Below are 27,673 nucleotides of genomic sequence, written 5' to 3'. Positions count from 1 at the left end.
TAACTATAGTATCCAATGACTCAAGGTCGTTGATGTAAAGATAGAGAATTAAAGATTTACAGTTAAAAGGGTAGATCAGTCCCTTTCCAGCTTCCAGTTGCTCATTTTGCGCACTTAACATGGCGATAAAGATGTCGGAACTACAAAGATAAACGCAAGAGAAGCAAGATTGTCTTCTTAATTAAACAAAAGTCTATTGCTTTATGCAATCACGTTGTTTTTTTTCATGGTTACAAATACTATCACCAAAAAGTCATATGTAATTATTTATACCCGTCCTTTCTAAAAGCGAATCTTATTGTTTGACCATTTCAGCCTTTACTAGAAAGCCGAGTATCAAAAGCCTTGAGTTTCGCCCTACTTTTTCTTGGTGTTTAATTCACAAAAAAAATCAATCAATCGGTTAGTGATACCTTAAATTTACAGAGTATTGTCTCACAATAGATTTACCTTCTACTCTTTTGCACTGGATTCAAATCAATGACTAGAAAGATTCAGTATCTTCTTTTGCGTGAAACGGCAAAGAACAGGCTAGCCCTTGACATAAAAAGCAGGAAAAACCTCTTATTTTATTCTAACTTTCATTGCTCTAGTTTGGCAAGTTGTTTGATATCTGTTGCCAAAAGACACGTTTCTTTTGTATCTGGCAAAAAGCGAAATTTCAGCGTGGGCACCGTTGGCCTATTACCTAACGCGAACATAAAATCGCTAATAATCAAACCTATGGGAACTTTTGAGGAGGAGGCCCCATTCTAGCGAGAACTATTCTACTGAAGACAACGTACACTACTAAAGCCCCAAGCAACAACCCTACGACAATGCACGCAATGGCTACCCCAGTAACCGCTCCTGAGGATAAACTACTCTTTTCTGGAGTGGGTGCTGGCTTCTTGTTGCAGAGAGTTGACAAGTCGAATGCACTTTTGGCCGGGTAACGGCTTTCGAACGAGTAGAAGTTGAGGTTTAGTTCGTATTCAATTTTCGCAGTGGCGTTAATCGTTATGTTCCCTTCGATTGTAAGTTTGACCGGGACCTAAAAAGCGAGAAAAAAATGTTAATTAATGAACACAAGCCACTGAAAGTTGCCCACTTCAAAATGAGAGTCACGAGGACAATTCAGGGCTGTTTACACTGAGGACGCAAACGCAAAACAAGACGCAACCTAAGAAAACGGACGTTCACACGGGATACCCAAAATCTGTGCGCTTAGCGGCTGCCGCGATTCGTTCGGTCAACACTAGAAAAACGACCGCTGCCCATCACCGAAACTGAAGTATCATTTTTATAACCACTAGTGACCATTATCGTTTTCAAAACGCCTTTTAGAATTCTTCAGACATGTTGGACAACACGTTGGTCACTGCCATTGTGACACCGTGAAGGGACTGTATGACGATATCTTCGGATATTTCAGCCGGGAAATCGCGCTTCAAACCAAGAAATGGTGACATCTAGGTTAGCCCTCTGCTATGCTATTAAATTTCAAAAATGATAATCCCTTCGTCAAATCTCCAGCTTGCACAGCAGAGCACCAAGTGCTTTGCTAGCAATCTGATTATCAAAGTATATCGAATCAAATTTGGTGAGAGAGTAAAACATGGAGAACCCAGAGAAAACCCTTCGGAGCAGAGTGGAGAGCCAACAAACTTAACTCAAATATGTCTGTGGGCCAGGAATCGAGCCCGGGACAAATTGGTAGAATGCGCCAATTGTGATATTGTAGGTAAATTTCGCCACCTGACTCGTGAATTCCACGTTAAATTTCACGCCAAAAACCGATATCGCACTATCCGTTTTTCGCGTGAAAATTAACATGGAATTCACGAGTCAGGTAGTGAAATTTTCCTTGAATCACATAGATTTTCAAAGATGAAGCCATTTAATTAATTTACCTATTGGCGAATGTTGCAGTATTCAATGCGCGCTAAAAAAGCCATTATATTTCAAAGAGCTGTCTCGAGGAAAATCTTCCTCATTTACGCCAGGTTTTCGCATTGTAAACGAACAGTTCTTTTCAATTTTTTGCCCCCGTTGCTATGAAACGCCACGGTGTAATATCGGTCAGGCTCGTTTTAAAGTCGCAACTCCACTCTGAATGTCTCGTCTTGACAGCCAATCAGATGGCGAGAATTCCCTTAGGTACACGAGATTCTAATATAAATCTCACCGGTTGAACTTCTAGGTTCTGTGTCCAGTTTACTCGAGTGAAGTACCATCACCATATTGTTTTTTTCCATGGACTTTTCAGGCCAGTTAATGCGTATCTGCTGCCACACATCGCATTTGATTCCTCTGGTCGATGACCTCCCCTGTTAAACAGTGTCGCACCAGGATCGTCAAACAAGGTCAGCTTACTAAACGGTACATATATCATGTAAAAGTCATCTTTTTCCAGCAGCATTGGCTTTGTGGTTATGTTTCCTTTGTCCTTGCAGCTACCTGTAATTCGTATTAAATAAGAATTCACTCGAAAAAATGATTTGATTTGATTTGCGTTAATTTGTTAATTTCAATTTACAGTGTCCCCAATTAGTGCTCCAGCGCTGGAAGACTGGACACTTAAAGTGCCACTATGACCAAAAAAAAATCAATTTTTATTTATCTTTGGACTTCAAAACTATGTTAACTAAATACTAAGTGACCAAAGTTTTAAGCCTTGATTTAAAAAAGACACCTGTTTATTTTGCCGGGAATTTTCCCATTTAATGGTCCGTCATTTATAACTTTAAAATCTTGAGAGAGGTGGATCCAGGAGAAAATAACGTCAAAGACTCAATAGTTTAAGAATGCAATGCGTGTGTATGCGACTAAATTAATATGCAGAACGGGAATGTCAGGATTTCAGACTTTTAAACTCCTATTTTGCATATATAATAAGCTGCGTTTACACGCTGAAATGGGCCAATTCCGAGTTGCTGTTTGCCTCGTTTTCGAAGTGAGTCTTGGTGCTCAACTATTGTAAAGGAAATGAGTTTGATTTGCGTAAGAATATGCAACTCATTTCCATTTGAATGGTTGTGCACCAGGACTCACTTTGAAACTGAGGAATACAGCAACTCGGAATGGGCTATCTTAAGCTAGCGAGTCAATGACGTCACTTTTCCCTAGATCCAACTCTCTGATGTCCACTCGGTCAGTTTGGAAAGCGAACAATGGCGGACCGTGGAATCCAAAACTTCCACTCAAAGTTAACAGCCTTTGGACAAAATCAAAGCTCAAAATTTTGCCAGTTAAGTGTTCAGTAACCACACTTTCAGAATCTAAAGAAAAAAGAAAGTGATTTTTTTATCACAGTAGCACTTCAATTAAAGTTCCTTTCCTTTCCCCAAATGCTGCTCCCCGAGTAAGGATCGATAAACTGCTGCATTGAACCTGTCTTAATAGAACGATACCCTTTACCTTAACCTTATTGTTAGAAATAGGCAGGAAATGCTTAGATTTCAAAGGGACACTTCGTGTTGCCTATCAAAATTGGTCTTGCCTCTTAATACTTCCATTATGAGTGGTTTCAACTGAGTGTCGAAAGTAATTTAAGAATTACCTTGGTTTTGCATTACTTCAGTCATTGATTGGTTCAAAGTTCTCGCGCCACTTTTTCAACAAATCAGAAGTGAAACCAAAACCAATCGTAGCTCGCGCGTGCACATTTTCCCGCGCTTTGTGTCGGCTACGTGTAACTACTTCGAATTTTGATTGGTTTACTGGATTGTCTCCGTCCTTTTTGATTGGCCAAAGTAATTACTTTGGTTTTGGTTTCACGACACTCCTTTGAAAACAGCTCTATGAGTAGGCCGGCAAGGTCAGGTCTCGTGTGCGGCAAATACATCTGAAACAGAGTGGTATTACGACCAAAAAATCAATTCTTCTTAATCTTTGGATTTCAAAACTATGTTAACTAAGCCTTGATTTTAAATAAAGACACCTGTTTATTTTAACTGGAATTTTCCTATTTGATGGTCCGTCCGCCATTACTAACATTAAAATCTTGGGTGAGCTGGATCGAGGAGAAAATGACCCGCTAGCACGGGAGTTTAGGGCTTTCAGACTTTCAAACTCGTGTTTCTCATATGTGGTAGGTAGGTAGGTAGGTAGGCGAAGTCTGCTACGAGCATAGAGGGCCCATCAGGCCGGCGCTTATCTCCGGTTTCTGTAGCATGAAGCGACTAGGAGTATTTCTAACCCCCATGGATGGGATGTCCATCGCAGGGTTACCCCCAGCATTAGATTCGCCGGTACCCATTTACACACCTGGGTGGAGAGAGGCACCGTGAGAGTAAAGTATCTTGCTCAAGAACACAAAACAATGTCCCCGGCCAGGACCCGACCCCGGACTACTCGATCCGGAGTCGAGCGCACTAACCATGAGGCCACCGCGCCTCCCACCTCCTCCTCTTTATATATAATAAGCTGCATTTACACGCTGAAGTTTTACGCTTGTGAGTAAATGACGTCACTTTTTCCTCTGAGGTCCAATCGGTCAGTTTTGAACGTGAGTAATGGCGGACTTTGAAGTCTACAAAGAGTAAACTGCCTTATAATGAAAATAAAAGCTCAAAATTTTGCCAGTCAGGTGTTACGCACACTCACTTTCAAAATCTGAGAAAAAAAAAATGAAGTGATTTTTTATTATAGTGGCCTTTTAAGCATTCTGTTTACACGAAACGGCAACATTCAGGATGAAAGTTTGATTACAATAACATGAATTTATATTTTGAGATGACGTTCTCGTTGCCGTCGCCGTCGTCGTTGCTTCAGTTCTCTATTAATTCCTATAAAAGCTTGGCAAATGACAATGAAATGCCAAACCAAGCTGTTGTCACCTGTTTGTCTGTCATAAATGGTACTACTATTCGTTTTGAAGTCAAGGATACGGGATCTCGACCCAGCTTCTTTAGTTGCGCTCGAATGGCGATCATAATCCACTCTGTAGTGATGTTTGTCCAGGTCATAATACTCCTACGGAGAAGGGAAATGGGTAAGGCACCACAAGACATGTAAACACTAAAATAGCTTTATAAGCAATAGAAAATAAAGATACAGGGAGAAAGAGTAGGGTATAGAATGACTGCGATTTGAGAATTACACAAAAATTATTTTTGGAAAGCAAAGGCGACGACGCAATGGACCTTATTCGCGCGGCGGCCACATTGGCCATAGACAACAGTTTTCGTACTTCGAGCCTCGAGTTGAAATGTTTGGGAACGAGTTTCAGTGTAGGCTCAGTCTCCAGCCGTAGGTGTTTCGGTGCGCCCGCAATCCTCCCCACCACGGGAGGATCGCGGGAGCACCGAGACACCCACGACTGGAGACTGAGCCTAGTTTCAGTGGGGCAAATCAAAAGTTTCCAATCCCTCAGAATTCAACATAGCCGCCGCGTGATTACGAAGGACAACACCCACGGCCATCCTTCAAAATGACATTAGACATTTCGTAACAATTACACGACTCAATATCCCATTATGATATGAAAAGCTCACCGCTGTAAAAAGAATGAAAACAGGCAGAATTAGAGCTTTAAGCCCGGTTTACACTACAGAAATTTTTTGGCACGGGTTCCAAAAAAAAGGTTCGGCTCGGATAAAATTTGCAGTGTAAACAACCTGTCAGTACCAAATTTCATCCGTGCCGAACCAAAATTCTTACCCGTGCTGGGACCTTCGGCGAGGTAGTCCGAGCACGGGTAAAAATGGCACGGGTGCTGGAAAAAATACCGGTAGGCACGGTTCGGATAGAACAAGTAGTGTAAACACTTTAAAGGGCCAAATTTGAGCCTTAATTCATATAGGATAGCGTTTTTTTGCGTATATTTCAAGATGGCTGCTCATTCTCCACCTAAATCACGCGGATGTTCTTGATTATAATTGAACTGCGCATGTCTACAAGAGAACTTACCCGGGCCCAAAAAGTTTTGTCACGGTATTTTTTATACGGTAAAAATGGTGTAGTGCAAACAAAGTTTGCCGATCTCTTTTTAGGCACCCGTGCCAATTTCACACGAGCCGTGCCGAAAATTTTCTGTAGTGTAAAGCGGGCTGTAGTTGAACAAGAAATAGCGTTTCTAAGCTAAGCCGCGCTGATCTACAGTATTTAGGTATAAAAACCACTTTCAAGACAGTTAGCTTTCACTTGTTTTGTTGGGTACCACTATGCCAATACTCTAAAAACTTCGACCTTCCCGGAGCTTGTCTCGTTAGTCTAGTGGATATCGGAAACTGCTATGACAAGTCATCGATCCGGGTTAAACTCTTTGCTGCGTCTATTCTGAATCTTCTCTGCATGTTTCAAATGTTTGTTTCTTTGAAGTAGATTTGAAGTCTGAAGTAGATTGAACGTTGTGTAAGTTTAATAAAAAGGGAGATGTCAGTTTGAGGGATGGCATGGTGTTGACATTTACTAACTCGTTAAAACCAATCATCTGGAACGGAAGTCTGTTTTCTCTTGGCGTCCGCAACTAAATGACATCATTTGAATCCAGCGGATCCCAATAAACAGTACTTGGTGTAATGGCTCCTGAATTGTGTCATCTGCCGTAGAGAAGGTTTCCGCAAACACAATTCCCTTTCAATTTTATCAAAATATCAAAGTAATAACTTCACTGAGATTCCCATATTCAGGTCACCTGGTAACTGAACATCGGATTAGTTTGGATTTAACTTTTAAGCCAAACAGTTGACTTGAGTGCGCATTACTTTCGCCCCAAGCTGAAAAAAAACTTTTCCTGTTTTTTTGACGTTTTTTGTTTTGTTTTTTGTTTTTTTCTTTGTTTTTTTCTGAAAACGCATAAGTCCCAAAAGACAGGTAAAAGAAACATCCCATTCCTCAATATTTCTATTAGGCCTTATGTGTATCAATAGCTCGATATTAAAACCTACCCGACTTGCCCATATGTGCCCAGAGTCCGCATACAGATACTCCAAGTTAACATCAAACCGTCGGGGAAGTTTAGGCAAGGGTGGGGCGTGAACCGCCCCCCAGCACCACATTTCCCTTTGAACTCGGAACTCGGGCTCGACAAAGTAAAAATCAATGAAAGAGTAGGAATGAATTATTCCTCCCGTAAGGTTAGAAGCGTTCTGTGGCCTCGCTTCCACGACGACAGGAACGGAGGTGTTGCCAGAAGTGTGCGTCCAGCCTTGAACAGTGAACCTAAGGTGAGTTAGAAAGGACAAAAATTAGTACAAAAAAAGAACCTATTTTTTTCCATTCGAGTCAACCCACAGGTAACAAAATGTACTTTAAAATTCACGTGAAAAAATGCGTTCAGATTCCAGTTTGAAAAGTGACCTTGTAAAATTTGAAGAGATGCCTTTTTTATTCCGATTGTGAATCGGAGATACTCAGAAAAAATCAGAGTGCTCCTTTGCAGAAGTCGAACCTACGACCTTCCGATTACTAGTTCGGATGCTCTACCAATGAGCTATGGGAGACTCGTCAGTGGTGACTCGGGGATACTAGGAAAAAACCCGAGAGCTCCTTTGCAGAAGTCGACCAGCGACCTTTCGAACCACGACGACAGGAGCGGACAAGCCATAGGCAACACGAGTCACCCTCAGCTGTAGTGTCCGAAATAATAGTCGGAAGGCCGTAGGTTCGACTACTGCAAAGGAGCACTCGGGTTTTTACCGACTGTCCCGATTCAACATCGAAAACATGCATATTTTCTAAAAGCTATAACAATAGATCACTTTCGATATATTAGGTGTGGTTACACAGGGCACTGTTACCACGATAAATGACCCTTTTACCACGGGAAACTGCATTTAGTCCGTGTGACCGACATTTCTTAAGGTAAATTTCCCGTGGTAAACCGGACCCGGAGGAAGAGGTATTCGTTCTCTTCCCCATTGGTTTTCGATTATATTTGTTTTTGTTTCTTAAAAAAAAAAACTTAGATATTCAAGGCATGAAAACCCTCTCTATCTTCAAAACGAAAAGGTTTTAAGGCTTGAAAATTTGCGGTTTTGTTATTTTCTGGGTCTCGAGGTACGCTCAGCTCTTTCCATTGGTTAAGTAGTATCAAAACCGAAGGGTGATGGTATTTAACACTGGCAAGCTGTAGCAGCAAACCGGACCAGGTCTTGAAAACATGTTCAAGGACCAGCTTGTCAGGAAAAGCGGATAGAAGTTTCCAAACTTGCCCTTCGGTTCTAGATAGTTTTCGGGAAGTTTAAGGAACAGATCCCTGTTTATCAGATCCTGCCCAAAGAACAAAAGATGAGTGAAAATAAACAATGGTTTGACTAACCAGTAGTCCATTGCAGTGTCTTCTTTGCATAGCCTCCATCCTTTGACTGGTATGTTGCGCACAATTTTCTGGCCAAGATACCTTGCATTTTTCGTTTGGTTTTTGTACACGAGATCCAAAACCACCGTAGCACTGCAAGCGTCGCCAATCAACTTTAGCGAGCTCTCATTTGGAGGAAAGCGGCACCTGTACCGATCAAAGCCTTGTTGTGTCCTTCGAAAAGAAACTGCATTATAAATTTTACGATCATCGTGTGTTGTAACTTGCGAACAAACTTTTCATTTAAGTGGTAGATGTCATGCGCGCGCGACTTTTGACTCGCGAGAAGAGGCCGAGCTCGCGTGCACCTCTCGCCCGTCATACTCGCAGGCGTGTCCCATGTCGACGCTCCCGAACGCTTGGGATTCTCCCAAGGTTTCCACAGGGCTTCCAATTAAGAAAAGAATGCCGTCACACAAAAGAGTGGTGTAAGTGGGACCTTTATCATTTTCATGGGAAATAAAATAGTTTAATTCATTTCGTTCACCTCCATTCCCACGCCCAGAGCATTTTCTAGCAAATAATTATTCTCCCGAGAGTGGTCAGATTTCATTTTTCACGCTGCGTGTGATGCTTTCCTCTTACATAGCCTGCGGTCATGATAGCCTCTCCCTATTTCTCTGTAGCTTATAAACGAGACAAGCAACCGACAAAAAAACCCTTTGATCACAGCCTATCGTCTCGCAGTACAATCTTTCTTATAAGAACGTCTAATTTTCAGAACTTTGCGGCTGAAGCCGAACGCTCATACTTTTTTTTGCGACTTAAGGACGTTCGCGCGAAAATTTTTCAACATTGATTTTTTTCTGAAACTTTTACCACTGTAAGATGATGAGTTATTTGTGTCAGAAATGTAAAAAAAAAATGGGGGTCACCGACTTCGTTTTGGAGAGAACATGCCCGGAAAAACACCCAAAATGTGACAAAATCGGGCTTTGTTAGCGAATAAGGCCAGTGTCTGTAAACCCAAATATATTGCAATTAAATCTTTGAAGTGAAATCTTCTCTGCCAAATATTGTTTAAGTGGACTTATTAAGCGAATTTAGTCAACTGGTGAGGTTCCTTAAAGATCAAGTTCGCATTTAGCGACCACAGTTTCACTCGCCTTGCAGCCGCAAGATGGCAAGATTTGATGTCCCGTGAGCAGAAATCTTGAAAATTTTTTAACTTCCCACATTGATTTTTTGTTCATTTTTGGACAACGTAGAGATAATTGTAAATAAAATCCGTTTCTGGAAAGAAAAATAGGGGTCACCTAACGTCCAAGACCGTTAAATCCAGGCAAAGCTATGGCAATGGCCTTTTGCCCTATCATTTCTCATTTTATTACTTAGCGCGCGCGCTCGTGTATGACGTGGCGTGTGCATTTGCGTACGCAGTAAGGATGCGCAGAAACAATTGGCGCGAACGTCCTTAAACCTGAAAGCGTTCTTAGTGTGGTACACTAAGTTCGACTACAAACTGAGTTGTTCATCAGTGTATCATGCAACAGGAAAACCTAGTAATAGTTTTCACTACATGTGCCCCCGCCTAAGATAGTATGAAAGGCAGTTGAGATACGTTCAAATTATATGCTGAACATGTTGCCCTTGTTTCCGATTTGGCTCTGACAAATCGTCACTCCTGTTTCTGATTTTTGTCCGGACAAAATCAATTTCTGCGGAGCCAGGCAACTCGATTTGCATCAGATCAGATCTGCTTCAATGTTTGATTCTCCTTGCGAGTTCCGAAAACACGTCGGTCGTGTAGAACAATACCATTACTACTTGCGCTCCCGTTTAAGCAATACCCATACCACCTTGCGCGCCCGGTTGAGCAAATCGAGATTGATTTCCCCGACAACATCTACCAATTTATGCATTTATCCTTTTTATGCGGGAACTTTTAGTTTGCCTCGTCGGGATTTGGTCTGCGGGAGCAAACACGTTTCCTAAGTGTTTGATTTAATTGTCCTGTTATACTCCAGTTTTACATTACCTTTATTTATACTACTCAGAGAAATCAAAAACAAAAACAAAAAATACTAAATGAGCAAGGTAAAGACGCTCTTATGTAAACTGACTCTCAGCCTGGGTATGGTCTTAGCATGTTCTTTAAATTGTGCTTAATCTCAGGCAGAATGTTTTCATAAAAAAGAGAATGTACACACACCACTAGCGATCACGTTGGTGCCTTTCGTCTAAATTTCGCATCCTGGAAACGTGTTTATGAGTCGTCTCCACAAATAAATCAATGATTTATTAAGATAACATGAGGATATTGAAATATCAATACATTTAAAAAAATTCTTCAAGAGGACTGACAGTCCACGAAAACATCACGACTTAATTGACTAATCACACCAACGGTCAAAGCATTGGTCGTATTTACACTAGAGGACGTCTAGACGCATTAAACGTCTGGCCGTAAGTGTGACTAATATAAATTCGGGATGCACTTAACTTCGACGGCTAAAAATCAAATTCATGATTTTTTTCAAAAGAGACTGGGATTTAATTAATCAGCAAAGAGAGTGGGTACCCCAGAGACAGATTAGATTCGATTCGATTTGTATGTGCCCTCCATTGCTAAGTGCGTCCCAGGTTAGTGCGTCTCGTCCATATACTAGACGGCTTAGACGTCTGTTAAGTCCGTCGTTTGGACGCAGTTAACTTCGTCTGACGTTTAATTACTGCGTCCACCTTAATTTCCCGTATTTATACTAGTCGCAGACGTCTTAAGACGTCCTCTAGTATAAACACGGCCAATTATACCATCTACTGACGTTACACAAATCACCTGACCATGATGACGACTTCCGGCCAGGTTGTCGAAACGTCAGTCAATGTCGCCCAAGGCAGTCCTTCGCAGGATGATACTCACCTGGTCGATCCGTTACTTTACTTGCTTTACTTAGTTATGAGTAGTTTTTACTGTTCTAACCCCATGGGAAATTAAAAACCCACGGACTGTGCGAAAAGAATGAAAGCCCTCAAGACGAATGGGGTGAGAATTAAGCAGACCAGCTATTGATATTTCATGATCACAAATGCCCCTTACCAGTTGTAACTCCTGCATTGGTCGAGATAAACGTAATCGATCTCGTTTTCCGATTTGTCCCAGTGCGATTCCCAGTCATAGCCATTCGCCAACAGAGTAAATGCTCCTCGTTCTTTTTCGGCATCGAACATCTCGTTTACGAAGTATGTCTCGTTTCTGTGACTTAAGGTGACCTCCATACGCGTGTGGAACTGAGGTGGTGTCACATTCTTCGGAAACGGCTCGTACGCTGGATCCTGTGAGTTACTGCCGCAGTCCAGAGCTCGTACGAGCCCAAAAACCAAAAGGAAGCTCGAAAGAAGGAACAAGTTGTTGTGCAACATCTTCGTGAACGGGCTAAGCTAGCCACGCTTAAGGCAAATCAGGCTCAAGTAAAGAGCCCAGCTAAATGTGATGTCAAACAATAGCGTCTATAATTGTTATCATTGCGGCCAGCCAGGGTATGTTTTTCGGGATTTTTGTCTTGAACAGGTTATCGAATTTATCATTTTTTGTCTTAATCAGGGTATCGATTTCTCAATTTTTGCCTTAAACTGGGTTAAATGTCTTAAACAGGGTATCAAAAATCGGAATTCTGTTTTAAAATGGGTAGGAAAATCAGCGATATTTGTCTTAAACAGGGTCAGGGTATGAGGGGCCACGCCGCACCTCCCCAACCAGGGGGAATGCATGATAAAAATGGGTACGAATCTTGGCATACAAAAGTTTGATGAAAGCAAAGCCTTTAACCACCTGAACATACGAAAGGCAATCCTAATTAATCGATGTTTTAGTTGAAATATTTGCGGAGAACAAAGCAATTTAATTTGACATACATTATCTGACAAGCTGATCCGGTGTAATCACAAGACCTTGACCTGACCTTAACAGATGTCCATTCAAGATAGCAAGCTCCATCCCACTAAAGGGTGTAAACTGACTCTCTACCCGTGAGAGTGTTTGTTGAAACAACTTTCGTATTTCGGAGCTAATTTTGTTATCATGCAGATTTAGAGACTTCATGATGTTGAAACGTCAGTTTTGCATGAAGTGTTGCCTACAAATTTAGAGATCCCCTCGGCATTTATAGCCGATTTGTCAAGGGAAAGATAGTCCCTTGGATTTCTAAAAGGTCAGGTCACATTTTCGGGATGACACTGTTCGCTGGGAAGTTCGCGGAAGGTAACTTTGCGCTATCTATTTCAAAAAAAAGAAAAAACTTGCCTACAATTTTACCACTCTCGATTTTTTTTTCTAACACAAAAAGTCGAATTAATTATACAGTCTTCATTTCATGCAACCATGACATTCCTTGGAGGCGCCTGTTCTCCTGATACGCTTGTCTGTCGGATGCCGCCTCAATAGCATTTTGAGACTATCTAGTTTGGTAATTTGCAACAATATATAAATCTCTTTACATAGGTCTTTTCCTATAAATTATACCCAACTGAGACCACAAAAACGCTCAAAAGTCCTGGAGATTACTTTCCCTTCGTCGCTGCGTCATCTTAAAATCACTGTCCCCACAATTGTATGAAAGCGACAGAGTAACTGAAATCTTTCATTTACTTGCGAACTTGTAATACTCGTTTCGCAACTTTGAAACCGTTGCCTTAAATTAACAAGCTCCGCAATCCCAGAAGATGACTTGAAAGGGCAGGTCTGCTGGTACGTTCTCAAAAAGATCATTCGAAGTTATAGGTAAGAAGTGTCTTCCAAATTCAAAGAAAATGGAGGATCAAATTAATCGATCCTGGATGGCAGAGGAGCTGTTGAAATATATTTTTGCTTCAAGCTTGCGATGGAAACTACGATGACGTCACGTCTCTTAATATGGAGGCTATCGAATACAGGGATATCCCTGCAGGCGATTCTGGAAAGGTTTCAAAAACGTTGGAGCCTTCTTCACAGCAAAGACAAAGGTTCTATGGGAGAAAGAAAAGAAAACAAAATTAAAACAGACAACTTCGGAAAAGGTACATTCGGTTGAATTCTTGTCCACAGCCTTTAAATCTGACCACTGCCAACTTTGTCACCGGGGCTTTTTTCTGCCAAAAGTCGCGCGGAACAAAGCTCTGGAAACGAAATTGGGCCTCTGTGCTTGCAAAGTAAAGGGAAAAGTCAATTATGAATATGAATATTTAATTATGAATTGCCATTAATTATGAAGTCATGTAAGTAAGTAAGTAAGTAAGTAAGTAAGTAAGTAAGTAAGTAACAGGTTTATTTCACAACACTTCCACATGGTGGCTCTTCGTTTGTGAAAAAACTAATGATCTAAATTAAAAATTTATAATCTACAAAATATTACAAAAAACGTGAATATGGCGGCTCTCGTAAGATTGCACTCCCTCCCTCGACGCGCGAGAGATTCCTCGCGAGCTGGCCTCTCGTGTAAATTCGCTGTTACTCCAAAGATCTTACGTCAGTTCAGTCTCTCATACCGTTGCGTGCCTATCTCATGTAAGTTAACATAAAGAGGCCTCAAGTTTTTCAAAGAACATCGAACACCAAGGAAGAGAAAACCATATTCATCTGCGAGTCTTCTAGCGCCTCCAGCCGAAAACAAGTCGGAGCATTCCTACACAGAAGAGAACGATGACATTTTATCACACAAATACAACCTAATGTAGCATTGTTCTTGGAGCTTTACAGTATCGAATACTTCTATGCTTAAAGGGCAGTCGATATTAAGTATATAATATGTATAAATAAAAATATAAAGAGATTATAGCGATACTCGCCGTTACGTCACCTATTGTCATGGATGTGCCAACCAGAGGTTTATTCGCTGTCGAAACAAAGGATTCGTTTGTTCTGTGGTTGGCAAGATTTGAATATCTAAATAATTGTTTATAAACAGTGAATATCGCTATAGTGTTGGCGCACCAGTAAGAGCATTCGGCTTTCACCAATAAGTCTTCGGTTCGATCCAAGAACTGGGCGTAATATGTGGGTTGAGTTTGTTGACTGTGTACTCTGCTCCTAAGGTTTTTCACCAGGCGCACCCTGAATTTCCACTCTCATTGACAACCAACATTGATTATATAATAACCCAAGTTATTCTCGGATTTTGATTGGTTCTTGCCTATGATCTATTAGAGGACAGACGCACGATTGACGTCACCATCAGCTTTTATGCTAATAAAGTTTAATTCTTTATTATATAAAACAAATAGATTCCATGTAGCCGTGGGTCTGTTCAGTAATAGATCACAGAAGACGTCAAAATGTGGTAAGAACATCAGTGACACACTCGCCTATCTCTTCGTGTGCCACATTTTTGTTCTTACCACATTTTGACGTCATCTGCGATCTATTACTGAACAGACCCACGGCAACATGGAATCTATTTGTTAATTTGATTTGATATGTATTCCAATTAGAGTGGTTTTCAATTGAGTGTCGAAAGTAATTAGTGAATTTCTTTTGTTTATGATTACTTCACTCAGTGATTGGTTCAAAGTCCTCGCGCCATTTTTTCAACCAATCAGAAGTGAACCCAAAACCAATCGTGGCTCGCGCGTGCAAATTTCTCGCGCTCTGTGTCGGCTATGTGTAATTACTTCGAGTTTTGATTGGTTTACTGGATTGTCTCCGTACGTTTTGATTGGCCAAAGTAATTACTTTGGTTTTGGTTTTACGACACTCAATTGAAAATTGGTCTAGTAGCTTTAGTTCTTCCAAAAAAAATGCTGTCCAGATGTAGCGTTTTTACCTGTCCACACGAATGCTCTAAAACTACTCGAAAACGCTAATGCCGCTTAAGGAGCATGCGTATTTCTCAGTATGATTTCGTTTGTCTTTTTTTGTGAAACAAATTGTAACAAAATTAATTCGCAAGGACATGCTTTAAAGAAGTCGAAGTCAGGGCAAAAACCTGGTAGGTCTAAAGGCTGGCAAGGCTGACTGGTTTGTTTGGACGGATGATGAAGTCGAGGTGCTTATTGAAGACTATTACAATCGAGCATAAAGTAGGCAAGACCTCTCAAAATGTCGACTGTGGATCATACCAGACAAACGTTTTCACCATTTTGCATTTCAGGTTTATCCTTGGAGCGGTTAGCGGACGAGGTAGATTGGATCCAATAATGTGATGACATCGTTTCCGATAACCTTCGCTTCCAATGTCAACACGAAATCACGAAACGTGCACGGTTTTCCAAAAATTCCACTCTGAAGAGAGCTTTTGAAAAGCTGTGTTTTTGGTCACCGTTTTCACCGGATACGTGTGGACGGAAACAATTTGCGAATACAAAAGTTGCATTTTTAAAAGAAAACGGATACGTGTGTGTGTGTGTGTGTGGAGAGGGGGGGGGGGGGGGGGTTAATTAAAATCAATGCTTAATTAACATCACTACTTAAGCAATAGAGGACGTTTTCCGTATTTCCATAGCGTCATCTAAACAAGAGGGCGAGTTGGGAGAATTCGAGACAGTTATGCAAACCCGAGACGGAGAGAAAAGTCCACTACTGCTTTTAAAAGATATTTCTCAAAGACAATTCGACAAATGAAGGAAAATGCTAGCTTTTTAAATTCTAGATTGAAACAGATTTTCTTAATACATGCTCATATTTCTTACAAGCCAATCAAAACGCGCGTCTGACAATACACAACAAATCAAAATTCGTGTTATGTCACAGCCGTGTTTCCATACTCTCATCTAAACACAGCTATTGACCAATAAGAGTGCGCGTACTATCCTAATTGTTAAAAAAAATACTACTAATAGAACATCACCATCACCTTGCTTTGATACAGATCTTACTGCTTTGTAAACAGAAACTCGTTAGCATGATTTACATGAGAAAAGCATTGAGGTTTGTATCAAAGCCATTCAACTCCAGCCTCGCTTTTATTCAAAGGCCTGGTAACTGAGCATAAACCTGTAAAAATTGTTTAAGTGATTTATTGATGGGAGTGCTGTAGTTTATTCGTGAGAAACGGGATACCGTAGTTCTTTGGCAGTGGACAACACGACAAGCGAACAAAATGAAGTCCCGGGCAGGAACCTCCCAAAAAACAAGTTGGATGCTCCTCTTACTGAGCTACAATAACTCGTGGTGAGTTAAGTGGATTCGCTGGGTTCTTAGGCAAAGAGAGCCACTGGTCTGCAGACTCGGCAATGCCAGGTGATTCCATGTGAAAATGCATCTATTAACGGAAATGGTAAAGTGTAGCCTTAAGAAAGGTGATGAGCTGGTTGCTTGGCAACTAAAGAACTACCATCAATAGTTGTCCGCTGACCAGCTGGGAAGTTTGTCTAAGAACCTAGACAAACGATCTCACTCTCCAGGCGTTTTTGTAGCACAATAAGTGGACCATTCGATCTGTTTATTGGAGATTGTAGGTTCATATCCTGACTGTGATTCAGATTTCCCTCTGATATTCCTCTCGCCTTGTCCATCAGCACGTTGCCACACAACTTACATACCGGAAACTGACAAAACGTATCAAGATAATTTTACCTGACAGTGCGGGCAAACAAAGCCACTCATATTTTCCACGATACCCAACACTTTCAGACCCATTTTACGACAGAAGTTGAGTTCTTTACGGATGGTGGCTAACGCTAAGTCTTGGGGCGTGCTCACCACGACGGCACCGTCCGGTTTAACGTCTTTTAATGCTTTAACAACAGTGAGGTGTTCGTCTGAAGTACCTGGAGGTGTGTCTACAAGTGGAAAACGATATCAAAAAGCGTGTAATGACGACATCTCGTCTTTAATCAGGCGCGATTCACACGGTAGCGGACGAATTTTCTACCGGTTGAAACATTTAACCGGCCATTTTGTTCGCACGGAATTCGTACCGTACAATATTTTCGCTCTGTTCACACGAAACTGACGAGCCGGGTTAAAATTTAACCTTTTTAAGTCGTTTTACCATCTGTTCATGCGAAGAGCGCTACTTTACGAAATCCAAAATGGCGTCAAGAAAGAAAAAGCCTTACGATAGTAGCTGAGTTACCACGCATCCATGCAACCACGCCTTTCCCGTGCAAAAATTTAGACGGTCACGATGTTCACAGCGCGCCGGTTAAAAGGTAGTTTAAGAAACCACGACGGCTACGGCGACGAAAACTTCACTTCAAAATATAAGTTTGAGCTATTCTAAGTACTTCATGATTATTCCATCTGGGAAACGACCAAATTCACGAATTTGATTGGCTGAAATCGATATTGACCGCGGTCTAGATTTTCCCATCTAGCCCTGCATCTAGACTGGTAATGTTTTGCGGTGAAAAGATGCAAACTAAAATGCAAAAATATTGAGTATTTTCTTCTACCAATATTTATTTATGGAAGTGCCAAACAGCATGATGACAAAAGAGAGGATGACGAGCAAACTTTGACAGAATTAAGTTCAACTCATCGCCACTCATCGCCGTTCGCAAGAAAAATGTCAGTTAGTACAAACCAGTTACATTAAACGAATTAAATTGTTCTTGTTTGCCATATAATAAACATCTTATTAACCGAACTTAGTCAGTCTGTATGGGAAAATCTTGACCTCGGTCGTGTGTACAGACCTCACTGCGTTCGGTCTGTACTCACGACCTCGGTCAAGATTCTCCCATACAGGCCTCCTGCTCGATTAATAAGAGCTAAGTATGAGCGAAGTGTCCTATAACTGGATTAGTACGGACGGATTTGAAGTGAGATTTTGAGTGAGACTGAAAGAATCACTGTAGTTTGTCCACGTTGTCGTCAAAATCTTAAATTTGGTCATTTCACGTAGTAGTTTTGACGAGTACGGGAGAGAAATGTTTAAAAATGCGTGCCGCACGTGCAGCACAATCATTTTGGTTCTTTTAACCAATAATATTGCTGCTTTTTGAAGTTGTCGTTGCCGTAGCCGTCGTCGTTCTTAAACTCATTACTAGGGAGCTTTAGCAACGACAACGGCGATGGCAACGAGGACGTTACAAATTTGCATATTCATTGGGCAAAAACAATAGCTTTGCACGCCCTGCACGTGCGTTTTTCATTTTTGTCCATTTCTTTGCCGTCGTCAGCAAAGCAACAACGTGAAATAACCAAGTTTGAGGTGTTATGGAGAACGTCAGCACTTGGAGATAAATTTCTCCTAAATTAAGCGCCACTCGTAACGGTTTCATTCCTGAGGGACTGCCACACCTTTGTCATATTAAAAAGCTTGGAATAGTCGCGAAGTGATCGCAATAACGTGAATTTATGTTTTACATGACGCTCTCGTTGCCGTTCCCGTCGTCGTTGCTAAAGCTCCCTACTTTCAGATTTACGACGGCGACGTGTACGAAACCTCGCATTTGTATGCTTGCGCTGTCCTTATAAACCTCAAATTTATGATTTCACGTCGTTGTTATGCAGAGCACCGCAAAAATATGAGCTAAAATGCGTGTCGCACGTGCAGCACGTTTTTTTTCCCACTTTTCACCAATCATATAACTGCTTTTGGCGTTTTCGTCGCGGTCGCCGTCGTATATCTTAAAGGTCCCTAAAGAAGCAACTTAAGCGTAAGCAGCTGTAAAAACGCCTGAAGTAATCTAGGATTCGGCGGGGTTCGAATTCATGACCGTGCAAATTGCACTGCATTTGCTCTCAACAACTGAAGTATCAAGCCAGCCAGGGTTCCTGTTTCTCGAAAGAGAACTTTCAAAACATCACTCGTGCCCATAAATCACGAAATGCACTTGCGATGCACTGAAATGCAGTGCAATACTGCAATCGCTTTCCTATAGGTGGCTTGTAACCAATCTCTAGAGACACAGATAACAATGCTGTAATACACAATTGCTGGTGCACAAACAAAAGGAGCTAATGAGGGATCTTTTGTTTTGGTCCACCAACATGGCAACGTTGACGTAACGTGAAAACCATCTATAGTGGTCATTGTTATAAAATTAAACAGTACTTCAATGGTGCATCTTTGCAACTTACCAAATATAAGAAAATCCAGTCTACCCCAAAAAGTATCCTTCAAAAACTGCTTGATCAAACCTTGTAAGAGAATGAAAGAAGAGCTGTCTAATAACCGACCAGAATTTAAGTTATGTAAGCTTAGAATTAGCTCAGTTTTTTTGCACATGAAACGCTTTTGCCTCTTAATTTCGACTGGATGTTCAACATTTAAATGCTGTAGTTCCGAACGAGAAAACATTAACAATACCATTCTCTTCCACAGAAAAAAAACATGGCCGTTTTCTGACGAGAAAGGCCACTTTTGCTTCCACGCAATGGAACCACTTAATTACACATTTTCGCAAAAGAGCAAAGGGGGACCGTGGGAAAATTTTCAAAAATGGCCGACTTTTTGTCGAACTTCGGAAGGCTAAAAAAATAGGAAATACAAGTCGCCTGATGGCCTAATTAGTATGGATTGAAAGCTAAACTATCCTATAATTTGTGCTATGCAAAAAACTGCAACAAGAGTCCATTTGCCGAACACCAAAGAGAGCTTCCAAAGAGAAATTTTTCACTTGTTTTCAACTTGAAATAGCTTTAGGCTAGAATGAATTCGATAAGAACAGGTCTTCCTATTTGATTAGACTTAAAATTATATAACTTTGTGCCTTACTATATGCTCTTTGAAGTAAAACTGAGAGAAACCTGAAATATCGACTTTAGAAGCATACTGTGTGAAAGCTACACCGCTAGACTATGGAATTACGTGAAGTTGTCAGTTAACCAGACATTTGTACTGTGCCTTTCATAAATACGTGAAATCTGAAGTTCAGCTTTTAACCATTAGTTTCGTATTCAACTGCTGCTTAGCCTGTTCCAGGCTCTCGGTGAGTATGGACGAGGGAAAATTGTGGCGAGGGCGAGAAAAAGTCGGGCGAAGACTTGGGTATTGGGGTACATGTATTCAACTCAAGCTCGAGACTAGCATTACGATAATCGTATAGTATCAAGCGGCTTTGAATATACGATTATCATTATTTCATGAAAATGTCAGTTTCAAAGGAATTCTGGGAATTGCAGCCCCTTTTTTTTAACACTACCCAGATATCCAGAATAGGGACTCGAACCTGTCAGCTGTCACCGCTCCCAACCACTAATCCACCGAGTCGCCGTTTGCTCAGACAAATTTCTTAGAGCGAGTTTCAATCGAGTGTCATAAAACCAAAACCAAAGTAATTACTTTGGCCAATCAAAAAGGGCGGAGACAATCCAGTAAACCAATCAAAACTCGCAGTAATTTCACGTGGCCGACACAAAGCGCGGGAAAATGTGCACGGGCAAGCCACGATTGGGTTTTGGTTTCACTTCTGATTGGTTGAAAAAAGGGCGCAAGAACTTTGAACCAATAACTGAGTGAAGTAATGCAAAACCAAAACAATTCGCTGATTACTTTCGACACTCAACTGAAAACCGCTTTAAACACAATAATCTAATTTATTTGCCATAGAACGGTTTTCAATTGAGTGTCGAAAGTAATTAGATAATTACAGTACTTTGGTTTATGATTACTTCACTCAGTGATTGGTTCAAAGTTCTCGCGCTGACAAACGCGACAAATTGGATAAAAATCGGCCAATCACAACGCTGGATCTGACCGAGTAACCCACTCCACTTACAGCGATTAACGGTAGAGAAAAACGAAACCGTTTCATAATTGGAATATTAATTTCGGAGTTCTCAATTTAGTGAAAGGGGCATGGGATAGTGAGGTGAATAAGGTGGCACTCACGAATTACTGTAAACAGGAGCCCATTTGGAAGAACGTAGAACTTCGATACGATTAGTGGAAAGAAAAAAACAAAGAGGGCGGGTTTGGATAAGGGAAGACGTAAGACTTAAGACAACCGCTACAAACTCGATTTCAGAACAGCTGAAAACAAAATACTGCTCGAGAAGTCAAAGATAAAGCTGTAAAGCGATGAAGCCACCGCACACCGGTGGCTCAGTTGGTTGAGCATCGGGCTGCCTTATGGCAGGTCGTGAGTTCCACTCCGGCCGAAACAACGCTCAGGGTTTTAAGATAACTGAGGGGATTAAGTGCTGCCTTTGTATGACGACTGCAAATTATTGGACTCTCCGGTCTTCTCGGATAAGGACAATAAACCGTTGGTCCCGTCTCACGACCCTTCAATGTGGGATGCCAGGAGCAAAGAGTAGGGCATGTAGTTCCCGGTGTTGTGGTCTGTCTTCTGCGGTTTATCATGGTTGGGAGGGTAAGTCCGAGGGTAAATAAAGATATGACTTGAACGCCGTAAAAGGTTGCAACGTTTCACATTAGCCTGTACTTGCACGATTAACTAACTGTTTTTTTATTTTTTTATTTTCATGTGTACACTAATATGCAAGGTGATTTTGAGACAACCGCGAGGTGGTTTCCATAATAAAAAGGACTAGCATGCAAAGTTTTATGGACTCACATGAGAATCAGAATTAACACAGAGCGGTTAGTAACAGTACTGTTGCAGGCAGACATCTATTAGTACCTGTTTTCCTTGGACCACGCCATATAATCCTATACAAACAATGAGATAATTCCGTTTAACAAGTGACAATATCATATGCTGTTGCTTTGCAAGAGACGCACAGTTATTCTAGTACCAGAGAGATTTAGCTTGGAGTTTAAGGCCAACATAGGGCTGACATTTGTGTATGCAGTTTTACGTTTGTCGACCCACGTACACTCGATGCTAAATCTCTCAACTGGAAAGTTTGAACGAGCTAGAAGAAACATTAATAGTACGTCTATTTAAGCCCTTCGAGCATTTTGTTTTCTCTTAATTAATCGGGAAGTACAAGAATTATGCGACTGGAGGAACGACAATCAAGACGAAGTTAAAAATAATAAACTTCATTGAAGTGTCAAGTCTTCTAGCGCTGGGACACCAATTGGAGACCCTACGTAGAAATCAAATGAAACATTGATTTTTGAGGGGAGGGGAAAACCGGATTACCCGGAAAAAGAACCTTCGGAGCAGAGTAGAGAACCGACTAACAAACTCGACCCACATATGACGCCGAGTCAGTGGTAATCCAACCAGGGCCACATTGGTGGGAGGCGAATAATCTCAATACTGCGCCAGCCTTGCTCCTTTAAATTTGAACTTCTTCAAGACACATACTTAAGAGTGCCTTGACCACTAACTCGACTTCTTGTATGATCTAACCCGAGGTCGTGGGTTCAATTCCCACCCTGGTCAGAGTTTTCTCTGTCCTTGTGTGGTTCCATTTCCATAAGTAGGGCTAACGCTCACATGGTTCATATGGGTAGACAACTAGCACTTTACATTACCCTCTAATAGTTAAGTCTGTTGAAATATAAATGCTACACGGTCAACGCTTGCAAAAACGTAACCCTTCCTTGCTCTTGTAGGTAGACAACTGGCTGCATTCTTGGCGACATAGTATCACCGCGTTTAATTTGTGGGTTCTGTAGTCACCTCTTACATTGCAAGGCGCAAGCCTTAATTCTTAAAAATCAAATTTGAGATTTAGGTTCAACTCACGCGCTATCTGCTTTCTCTAACAGGGAACCCACCGACATAACTTTGACATCAAAATGAGGAGATCTAAATGAAAGAAAATACCAAAAGTTGTCTTGTATAAAAAATGAAAGTCAAGCACATATAATTATTGATTCGACATATCATTTTAGGGGAGGGGCGGGGGGGGGGACCTGAAACTTTAGCAACTAAAAACGGGGGATCCTGGAGTAATTGCTGATTTATGGAGGGGAGACTTAAAATTTTCAAGAGGTCAATGTTTTAAATGGAGAAGTTAACATTTTGTATATGGTATTACTTAAAACACTACTAAAAATCTAGCATAATTATACACATATTTACAGCAATGCAACAGCAACTGAACTATTATTGAATTGTATAGTTATTACCCCAGTTCTACATTGGCTCAAGAAAACACAAAACGTATATTAAAATCTACTACAGATGTATGTTATTAAGTGATGGACCTCCCCTGCAAAATAAAAAAAACCATATAAGAGAAGTGTGACATTCTAGATGTATATGTACAGTAAATGTGAACATTGGACAAAATTAAGCGTATCACCTGTCACACGTGCCGATCAAACACTGGACAAGTACAATCTTTGGTTACCGCTCAGCCGATATGTGATGAAGACAGACGCCACAAGCGATGACTCACAGGAAGAAATTATAGAAGAATTTAACAGCTCAGATGACGCATCGGACGGCGAGCTACACCCCCACTTAAAAAACCACCACACGCAGCCGAAGAGTGGCAGGCTCATGGAGAAATGTCTTTATTTAACAGTAGGCTAAATTTAGTAATTATGTTAAATCGTATTTTATAGAATAGAATAGAATAGGGGGGTCCTTAAAATTTTTTTGCTTTTTTTAGGGGGGTCTTGATAAAAAAGAGATTTTTTTTCAATTTTTCACCCAGTCCCCCCTCCGATAAATAATGAACGGTCCCTTAACCTGTGCAGCTCTATAAATTCAATTCGTAGCTGCTATTAGTATTACGTATTCAAAGCTAGTTCTTGATTGCAGGACCGTAGCCAGTACGAGGCAATCCAAGGCACTTGCCTCAGTCATTTGTTTTCAGGAATCAAAAACGCGGTAAATACCTACAAAGAGAATTTAACCATGGACAGCATTGCCTCAGTCATATATATATATATATTTTTTTTTTTTTGTGGCTACGGCCCTGGATTGTAACTCCATATTCCTTGTTGACAGACTGCCTGGTTAACTAACTAAACCTGGGATCAAAATGATAATAATGAACTTAATTTAAGTGTTAAATCTTATAGCGCTGCGACACTGATTGGTGACACTATACACAGGAATCAAATGCGTTTAACTCAAATCAAATTAAACGTTGGTTTGCAAGTTAAAAGGAAAACCAGTGCCCGGAGAAAAACTCACAGAACCAACAAATTCAACCAATTTTTGACTTGGGAGAGGCGAGTGCCCTTCCCTACTACGCCATCCTTTATGGGGGTTTACTGCTTTCAGTTAAACACGTAACATCTCTTTCAGTGTAGTCGCGAGTATGCTCCAATGCAACCATCTAGAACCTAGTGTGGCGGAGCAATGGGCCATATTCGCGCGGCGGCCATATTGGCCATAGATGATAGATTTCGTACCCCGAGCCTCGAGTTCAAATGTTTGGGGACGAGGTTTGGTGGGGCAAAACAAACGTTTTCAATCCCTCCGGACTCAACATAGCCTCCGTGTGATTAAGGCCCATTGTCATAGGACCCTCCCACAAGTCCCCGATAGCTCAGTGGTAGATTATCAGAGACGATTACGTTTATTAGCTAGACAAACATTGGTCTAACTAAATAATTAAAAGCTTAAAGCTTTTACTCAATAAAACAATTGACAATTTGCTGTTGGATGCTTAGGTCCTCCATGTAAACTAATAAGAGGCCGCTTCCATCGTTTTTAGATGGAGAACGACAAGGAATTAAGCCGACATGTAAAATAAATTTGAAAAGCGTGTTTAGCCATTATTTTTCGCATTCAAACTGTTGTCGTAGCTGCAGTTGTCTTCGTCGAAGTCTTTGTTGCTTTTATCACCCCAAGTTCTCTTGTCAACCATCATCGTATAATATTTAATATAAGTTATTCTTCAATCAATTGCTTCAAGGGAGTCACAGCAGTTGATCGCAAATTTCACAAGCGAGGAACCGTATTGTCTATTGAAATACTCATTGCAGATAGCTATACTGCTTTCTCTTTGTTCAACAGTAGGGACTGTAAGACCTAAAACGGCGACGTCAAAGAAAACGTTTCCTTGATATATAACTTTGCACTTTCTCAAATGTTGGGGAAGTATCCTAAAAATGGATTGGGTACTTGCGGTTTCAGAGTAAAAAGAAAAGAATGAATGGTCACATTTACGTGTCCACGCAGTCGTCTAAGCCTCATTTGGTGATTTTACGTCGTTGTTATGCAGAGAACCGAAAGAATATGCGCTTAAATGCGTACAGAAGGAGTATGTTTCTATTTCTTAACCAATGATATCTAGATTTAGTATAATTTTCAAAGGTGAATATAAGAATTTAGTGTTATCTTCACAGCGCTACCCAGAGAATATAACATTTTGGAGGCGCGGCTGCTAAACCATCAAGCACCTTTCTTGCCTTTTTATCTTGTTTTAGCCCCTTGTTTTGAGCTTTCTTGATATTGACCCCTGAAAATTACACTAAAACAATTATTCGCCTCAGGCTCAGTAAATATTGGGGAATATTTAGCTCGACTACGTCTCTGTAAATATTCACCAATATTCACTTCGCCTTCGGCGAATAATTGGTAAAGGGAGCTTACGCAACGGCTGCGACGGTAGAGGCGTGATTCGGTAGTTAGGGGAGTTGATACGCATTGTTTCCAGTTTCCCTTGGGACTTACAATGGTCCTAAGAGAAAATATAAGCAATGCAATGCAATGCAATTTGAAGTGCAAACAAAGTGTATTATGGTATTCTTGAAAGTGGCCAATAGCCAACTTGTTGCCTCCTGCCATTTGGGGTTCTTAATCATGTTTCTGTCAAGTTTGAATTCTTTCTTTGAGATTATTAAAAGTTGGGTGCCTGTTAGCTAGCTTGATAGCTAATAAACAAAGCATTTACATTTTACACGGCTACGAGAACGCCACAAAAAAAATGGGTTTAATAAACAAATACAAAGGATCTGCACGCTCTGCGCATGTGTTTTGCATTTCTGTTGCATTGCATGCGACAACGCCGCGAAATGATCAAGTTTGAGGTTGTGTAGAGGTCGTGAGAACCTGACGAAACATTTATAATTTTCTTTCCAAAGAACATCGCCGTTCATATCAATTTTATTCTGCAATGTTGATAAACACTTTTCACTCCGAACGACTTGATATTATCACAAAATTGTTGCAATAGAGTGAGTTTCAATCGAGTTTCATAAAACCAAAATCAAAGTAGTTACTTTGGCCGATCAAAAAGGACGGAAACAATCCAGTAAACCAATCAAACGTCGAAGGAACTACACGTAGCCGACACAAAACGCGGGGAAATGTGCACGCGCGAGCCACGATTGGTTGATTGGTTGAAAAAGTGGCGCGAGAACTTTGAACCAATCATTGAGTGAAGTCATGCAAAACCAAAGTAATCCGCCAATTACTTTCGACACTCAATTAAAAACCGCTCTAATGGAAAATGATACTTTTAGACGTTTTCTTTGGCGTCGCCGTCGTCGTCCATGCCTTAGCTCCCTTTCTAAAAGTCTCTGCATACGAGCCAGAAGGCCTATTAGGCCGGAGCTTATCCCAGTTTGCGTGGCATGAAGCGACTAGGAGTATTTCTACTCCCCCCTGGATGGGATGCCAGTCCATCGCAAGGTTACCCCCAGCATTAAATTAACTCTTTTTCTATTTTGGAATTTCCAGGAATTTCCTGGCAAAAGTCAGTCATCACAAAAAAATGTTTTTTTTCTCAAAAAGTATTTTCTGTTAGGAGGAAAAAAATACATCATTTTAAAGCTATGAAAATAAGCTTTCCAAAAACATATAACTTTTATACATAGAACTACAATATTTTATAAAAACGAAAGTTGAAGTAAAAAATTTAACAAAAATAACATTAAAATGGTCTAAAATCAGTTTTCCACACAAATTTGGCCATTTCAAGGTCAATTTGGAATTTTTTGATGACCGACAAAAATGTTCTTCATTTTATCAGCTTTCTTGGCCATAAATTTGACCGAAAACTGATGAGGCACGAATATTTTTGGATTTTTTTGAGCTAATTGAATTAGCGTTAATTAATAATGTGACAAGGTGATGACAGATGCGAAATTTGCGACCCGTTGCTAACGGCAACGGAAGAGATCGCATTACGAATAATTAACATCTGTTTGCCAAAAACCACCCAAATAACCGATTTTTCGACGGAAAATTCATCCCAGAGGATAAAACTATTCACTGGACATGTAATAAAGGTAAATATGTGCGAGAGAAAGCGAAAACAAGCGAATATTTTGAGGAAAAACACAATTCTGTGAGATCAAAGTACATGTGCTTCAGACACGCATTTGTATTGCTAAATAATTAATCTTACCTTTTCAGCGATTTTAACGCTTGAAATCCCATCCAATGAACCACAAATCCCCACAAATCCTTTCCTTTATCTATTCCGAAGCATGTAGTGTAATTTTTTGGCTGAAAAACTTTAGAAAAACCGCTTCGCGAGAGCTCGGCGATCGATTGAAAATTTGGTCATCGCATCGGCTCAAATTGCCTGAATTAGAATGGACGTCATGTAGGCGTAATGAAAGGTAGAAAGCCGAGATTTTCAGGGAAGCTGGGGCTATATCTCCCCAGTAAACACGCCAAATTTCAGCGCGATCGATGAAAAGGGCGCTGCGCTACGAATCTTACAAGTTCCGATACGCCAGCGTATCGGATTGA

General features: G+C 40.8%; 1 protein-coding gene and 1 pseudogene across 1 annotated transcript; both read right to left on the bottom strand.

The window, feature by feature from the left end:
* On the bottom strand, positions 1-13,224 carry LOC138058188 (uncharacterized; annotated as a pseudogene).
* On the bottom strand, positions 13,144-27,673 carry LOC138055629 (cytosolic Fe-S cluster assembly factor NUBP2-like). The gene is made up of 7 exons (XM_068901519.1): positions 27,324-27,673; positions 22,754-22,816; positions 21,734-21,762; positions 19,227-19,286; positions 16,773-16,978; positions 13,748-13,884; positions 13,144-13,228 (listed from the first exon to the last, which is right to left on the bottom strand). The coding sequence occupies exons 1-7, from the start codon at positions 27,353-27,355 to the stop codon at positions 13,144-13,146; spliced, it is 612 nt and encodes a 203-aa protein (XP_068757620.1). The 5' UTR covers positions 27,356-27,673.

The sequence above is a fragment of the Montipora capricornis genome, chromosome 7, assembly GCF_036669925.1.
Source record: "Montipora capricornis isolate CH-2021 chromosome 7, ASM3666992v2, whole genome shotgun sequence".
Classification (NCBI taxonomy): Eukaryota; Metazoa; Cnidaria; class Anthozoa; order Scleractinia; family Acroporidae; genus Montipora; species Montipora capricornis.
This window is presented reverse-complemented; position numbering and strand designations above follow the sequence as displayed.

Coding starts and splice junctions, on each gene's coding strand:
- LOC138055629 (XM_068901519.1), bottom strand. CDS start 27,355: ATGGGATTTCAAGCGTTAAAATCGCTGAAAAG. Junction 22,817..27,323: donor GCGTTAAAATCGCTGAAAAG/GTAAGATTAATT, acceptor TCTTTCATTTAG/ATCTCCTCATTTTGATGTCA. Junction 21,763..22,753: donor TTAGAGAAAGCAGATAGCGC/GTGAGTTGAACC, acceptor TTGTTTGTATAG/GATTATATGGCGTGGTCCAA.